Source organism: Poecilia formosa, unplaced genomic scaffold, assembly GCF_000485575.1.
Source record: "Poecilia formosa unplaced genomic scaffold, Poecilia_formosa-5.1.2 Scaffold398, whole genome shotgun sequence".
Lineage (NCBI taxonomy): Eukaryota > Metazoa > Chordata > Actinopteri > Cyprinodontiformes > Poeciliidae > Poecilia > Poecilia formosa.
In genome coordinates this window covers 365281-371227 of record NW_006800337.1, presented here as the reverse complement: position 1 = coordinate 371227, position 5947 = coordinate 365281, and the positions used below count along the sequence as shown (strand labels likewise).

Sequence of the window (5947 nt, the reverse complement as noted above, 5' to 3'; positions counted from 1 at the left end):
CAGCTGTTTTCACCACAAGCCTCTAAAAGGAAACAAATACCTGACCAGGCACTATGTTAGCTCCACGTTTGGAGCTAACGTGTGCTAACTGACAACACACCGCATGCTGTTAACTTAGCTTATCCCTGTTTCCCGATCACAGCTGAGCTAACTGAATGCCTAACATCGTCTTGCCCATCAGACCTCTGTTGACAGTAGGTTGGGTCAGGGCAGATTTGACAGCATTGAATGATCAACTCAAGTGTTTTTATTGTGTATTTTAATGGTTTTCAGGGCTTGTTCCAAACAGAGCAGGACGCACATGCTAAAGCTAGCAAGAGTTCGGACTGTTAAAACTTTATTCCAGTGAGTGTTTTATTCACCGATAGTCAGGATGGGTTGAGATCGTCTCCTTTATTGATATTTTCCTTCCCCTTTTTACAACTCAGTTCCATAAAATAACCATTAAGAACTTCTTAATCTCTTAAAGCTAATGGAATTTAAGCTAAAAACATGGCTAATGGCTAATGTATTCAAAACATAGCTATTTGCTGTTGATGCAGTGAACCACTAACACTCATACACAGTTGATATTATTTACTGTGTTTTGCTGATTTAAGCAGCAAAACATTAGATTCTTTGTGTTATTTTAAACTGTTTATTGGTATTCCAAATTATTATATTTGAATCAATCACTGCGGTAACGGTTAGATAAAAATCAAATGTCTAATACATCTTTTTGACAGAGCCTCAAAATGAAAAAAACAAAAAAACAACAAATACTTGAGATGACCTTTGACCCCAAAACAAGGTTCCTCCCATCTGCAGCAAAGTCACCGAGCATGCCCTAACACAAACTGTTACACACCTGTGATTTATTTCAGAGGTAACATTGGAAAGCAAAAGTTTCAATTTTAAAAAAGTGGTTTGCGATAAAAATAATCATGAAGTGTAAGAGTCAGAACACTGGATTCACAATAATGTGATATTTACTGCTTTACTATTAAAACTGAAACATGAAAGTTCTCTCTAGCATTGTTTTAAATCTGTAGGTTCAATGAAGCTTCACCTAAAACACAAGACACAAAGACTCAATTCATACAGCATTACTGAAGCTGAAATGGCTTTTCTTATGACCAACTAAATTAATACACATAAACACAGAGAAGGTTCAAAAAGACATCACAGGACAATTATTATTGACAGAGTATTTGAATGTGATTAGAAAGAGACAAAGACACAGCAGGACAACAGAATCTAAAACATGTTCAGTAAGACAGCACTGCAGCAAAGCAACATTACTGAGGCTAGTTTATAAAAAAAATACAAATTTTAAAATACAAGTTATTGAAGATTGTGAAAATTACAGAGAAAAAATTACAATACATTGCCTTACAAAACTACAATACATCCTTCTGCTGCCATCGTACAAAACGTCACGTCTTTTAAAGCTTTTAAAGTTTGTTGTCAATGTGGATCGCTTCAGAAAGACTCAACAGTTGCTGGATCTGGATTAGCGTTCTGTTAGAAATGAGACGGAAATCTAAGCTTCACTTAAAGAGCCATGATCCAGTTGAGCAACATCTGAGTGTCAGAAATGATCAGTTTCAGTTTCTCTCTTCATATCAATAAAAGCTCATTGTGAAAAAAGGAAAAAAGAATCTGTATTAACATACAGCAGATTAAACAGAACATGAGAAGAACTACATAGTCAGTATGAGTGAGTGGCTCCAAAGTGGATTTTGCTCAGGCAGGATTGCTACCCAGTAGATCTACCCTTATGTGTAAATGTTGTCAAGGTAAGTTGCAATATCTGCATATTTTCTAAAACTGCTGTGAACAGGATGGAAATATTTCAATTTAGACAACTGCTATAAACTTGTATAGAAACACAAAACAGGAAGAGCAGATTATACAACATTAAAACTTATTGTGACTGATGTAGAAATTGATATTAATTGTCCTCCCAAACTGAAACTAAAGTGCTTCTAAAGCTGACTGGTTTTTTAAACACCTGTTGTGGATACTGGCTCATCACTGAGGTTTTCTGGAATGCTACCAGTAGCCATGTCACACTACTCAGTATCTAATGTTCAACATGTAGTAAATGTCTCGGCAATGTTGGGTTCTGTGATGGTGCACAAGTAAAGCACAGGCCAAGTATGGAGGCCTTAGTCCTCAAGTCCCGACCTGATGACCTTGACCACATGTCCTTCTCCTTTTAGAGGGGATGTCGCATGTCCTTCCTTTTAGAGCAGTTTCCTGTCTGTCTAAAAAATAAAGGCTGCTTGAGCCAAAACCCCCACTGGTGCTGTCATGATCCTGTGCTTTTTTTCTGAGTTTAGTTTTTTGATTATTTTCTTGTTTGATTCTAGGTGCCGTTTATTAGCTTATTCTGTTATATGCTAGCCTTCCGGTAGCTCAGTTTTTCACCTGAGCTTTGGTTTACATTCTCCTCAGCTTCCTGTCATTTTACGCCTTCCCTCAGTCTGCCTGCCTGGTCTCTGCTCTCAGCTGTCACTCTTAGTAATCGAGCTCCTCACCTTGTTTCTCTTTGTTGGTTTCTCACGTTTACTCTTGTTAGCTTACCTTGTTGTTACCGAGTGTCACATTTACTTCATGGTCTTCCGTCTGTTGAATCCCTGTCTGTTCTGTTTGTTAGTCTGTGATGTGTGTTAGTTAATTTTCTTAGTTGTGTTCTCTGAAGTTACATCTCTACCTTCAAATCTGCCTCAATTTTGGATTCAACCTTAACCAGCAGCTCTGAAAGGAGCATCCACAATTTGATCACAAGTTAAACCGGGAATGTTTTGGATGCAGCAGCAACAGTGGCTGAGGAGGCAGGAGTTCATTCTGTACATGGTGGGTTACTAGTTCGAGCCCCATTCTGTTTGTCCTTGTTTCTTTTGATAAGACACTTCATCCACCACACCTACTTATGGTTCCGACTGAACAGCAGAATACCATCAGTGTGTGAGTGACTGAATATAAAGAACTATGGAGTCTTCTGGACCGGATAAAGTGCTACACAAGTACAACTCACTTAACATCTTCACAACTTTGATATGCCTTACACACGATGCATGAACTCCACTATTAGACAAACAATTGAAATGTCTCAGCCACGAGCCAATAACAGTAAAACTCCATCTCACGCTGCACCACACAGACACTCTAATGAAGATTCACTCACCTCAGCATGTTGAATTCTTGGACTAGCTTTAACTGACTGTCTTAAACGCAGCATTAATTAGACCACTCAGAGGCTCTTAAGCATCCAACCTTCACTTCCTGATTTTTATTTCAGCTGCAAATAATTGAAACAAAAGAAAAAGATTCTCATGAAAACAACTTCAGTTTTTTTTTTATGACTTTCTTAACTCTTTCTTTAGAGTAGATTTAACATGGAAGAAATTAAATATTTAAAGGGAATTAGCGTGAGCAGTACTGTAGTTGTATTTGTTAGTAAAAACCATCTCTGGGTTTAGCAGCAAAACTGACTATGTTGGTCACTTTGCATCATGTTGCCTCCATCAGATGTTTGACATCATCAGAAACGGAGATATCAATGTTGGGATCCTATACGTCAACTTTTTGGCACCAGTCTACCAAGATGGCAGCCGTTGTCCTCACAGAGTGGTTTTATTACAAAATTTTATTCAAGGTGAACCAATAAATGCCAAATGAGGAAAGGATGCCATCCCACGGCAGTGTGTGACCAGAAAAGAGTTTCAGGAAGTACTTCATTCACCAACCAGTCTAACAACGGATACAAAGTAGTAGCAGAACAAACTGTTTGGTTTTGGCAAAATCCAAACATAATCAACGTCGCTGCTCAACGCACAAATGTTCTTACATTGCAAAGGTGAAACTATTTCAGAGGGAAAACAGGCTTTTCAACGGTTTAAGATTCATTTCCAAAAAGGCAAAATTACAACAAAGACCAACCCAAACACATAACTTACTGTTTGTGCCAACACAGAAATGAACACAATGCTAAAGAAAGGAAAGGAACAACTTTTATTTTCAGTGGTAACCAAATAAAAAGAGAAGATATAGCAAAAATAAATATATTTTAGTCATCCCTGAATTAATTATAACTCTACTCTATTTCTAGACATGTAAGTACTTGTAGAAATTAATGTATTTTTCTTTAAGTTAATTCAACCCAATTTTGCAACAATCAACCAGATGCAAAACTATGACAACATCTGGTGTCAGTGCATTCTGAATGGCTTGGAAAGTAAAGTGCACTCATTCTGTGTGTGTGTGTGTGTGCGTGTGCGTGTGTGTGTGTTTTCTTGGACACCTATACTTCACACTATTGACTTTTGATTGATGTTGCTAAATAATGATTGCTCAACTTTTCCAGGTTTGACTTTTCAGTCAACAGAATTAAAAGTCCTCTCTCTCTCTCTCTCTCTCTCTCTCTCTGTCTCTCTCTCTCTCTCTCTCTCTCTCCCATTAACCAGGTGAGATAATCTGATTCAGTGCTGTATCCAGATACTTACAAATTGTTTTTCATATACAACACAAGTGTAAAAGTACAAACACCAACAAGCTGTACAAACAGCAGAAAACATCAACATGAATCTATCTTTTCTTTTTTTTTTTTACCATATTTTACACAAAAACATTATAGCTGAAGATCCGTCTTGACTTGGAAACATCACCGGTTTCCAAACCTGAGTCAAGTAGTTTTTAATTTTTTCTTCTTTTTTTTGAGAACTCTTGAATACTGGAGATGGAAAAATCAACAAGTCCACCCAACATTTTTTCTGTACTTAGAAACCAGTGTACACTACAGCGATAGAATCATGTGCAGGTAAGAAGCTACCAGAAAGGTGGATAGCCAGTGTAGGTAGTGAGCCACAGCACGCAGGAATCGGCAACAAAGGTGAGCAGGTGATGACCTCATGGCAGGCAGGCAGGCAGGAAGGCAGCGTGTGATTGGTCAGCTGCTGGGCACAGAGGGGGCATGGCGAAGGTAAAATGTCCACGGTAGAAAAGACAAAAGGTCAGCAGTCTCAACAGTTTGCTTTACATCTCGATGTGAGCGTCTTTGGCTGGTCTGCTGTCCTTTATTGAGCCAGAGATTGTGTAGAACCTGAAAACAGAACGAGCAAAAAATATTATTATTGTTTAGATGCAGGTGTTTGTCAGACACTTTGTCAGTTGGGCTGTTGTTGCCACTAAATACATCTTGTATTACCTTGTACAGCGTATTTTTTATTGATGTTTTATTTGTTATGATTATACATGCATATGTTGCTTGTTGCTATGGTTTCTCTTTCTCTCTGTCTGCAGGTTTAGGGGCAGATGTCTGCCATGTTGCCTTGTCTTCTCTCTATGCTTCTATCTTCCTCTTTAAACCTTTCCCCTGCCTTCCTCCACTTCTATTCTCCTTCCTCATCTCTCCATCAGTTACATTTGAAATAAACTCAAAACCATTTCTAATAAAGTTTATATTTACAGCTCTGGAAAAAATGAAGAGACCACTTAAAATGACCAGTTTCGCTGAGTTTACTTTTTCTAGATATTTGTTTGAGTGAAATGAACATTGTTCTTTTATTCTATGACTTACTGACAACATGTCTCTGAAGTTCCAAACAAAAATTTAGTATTTAGTAAAGCTGCAGTGCTTTCATACCTCAAATAATGCAAAGAAAACAAGTAGATATTTATATAGTAACAACAATACCAATGTTTGAACTCAGGAAGAGCTCAGAAATCAAGATTTGGTGGAAGAACCAGGAGGTTTTCTTTGTTTTCATTTTTTCCAGAGCTGTATATTAAAAAAAGTCTATATTTTATGGGTATTCTATGTGAACTTTGCAATGTGTATTCAGGGCAAAACTGACAACCAGCTTACACTAATGTGCAGTTTTGGAAATTAAATCAATATAAACAGGCAATTAAAGCTGAGCTGTCAAATACATGTGAGGATTGTATTCATTTCTACCAAATG

The 5947-nt window shown here is 37.6% G+C and overlaps 1 protein-coding gene across 1 annotated transcript in view; it reads right to left on the bottom strand.

The window, feature by feature from the left end:
• Positions 1–2498: 2498 nt before the first annotated feature.
• Positions 2499–5947, bottom strand: part of LOC103154743 (opsin-5) — a 36113-nt gene continuing 32664 nt past the window's right edge. The window contains exon 6 of the mRNA XM_007576139.2: positions 2499–5086. Coding sequence (XP_007576201.1) covers positions 5020–5086 — 67 coding nt within the window. The 3' untranslated portion in view covers positions 2499–5019. The remainder of the gene's footprint in view (positions 5087–5947) is intronic.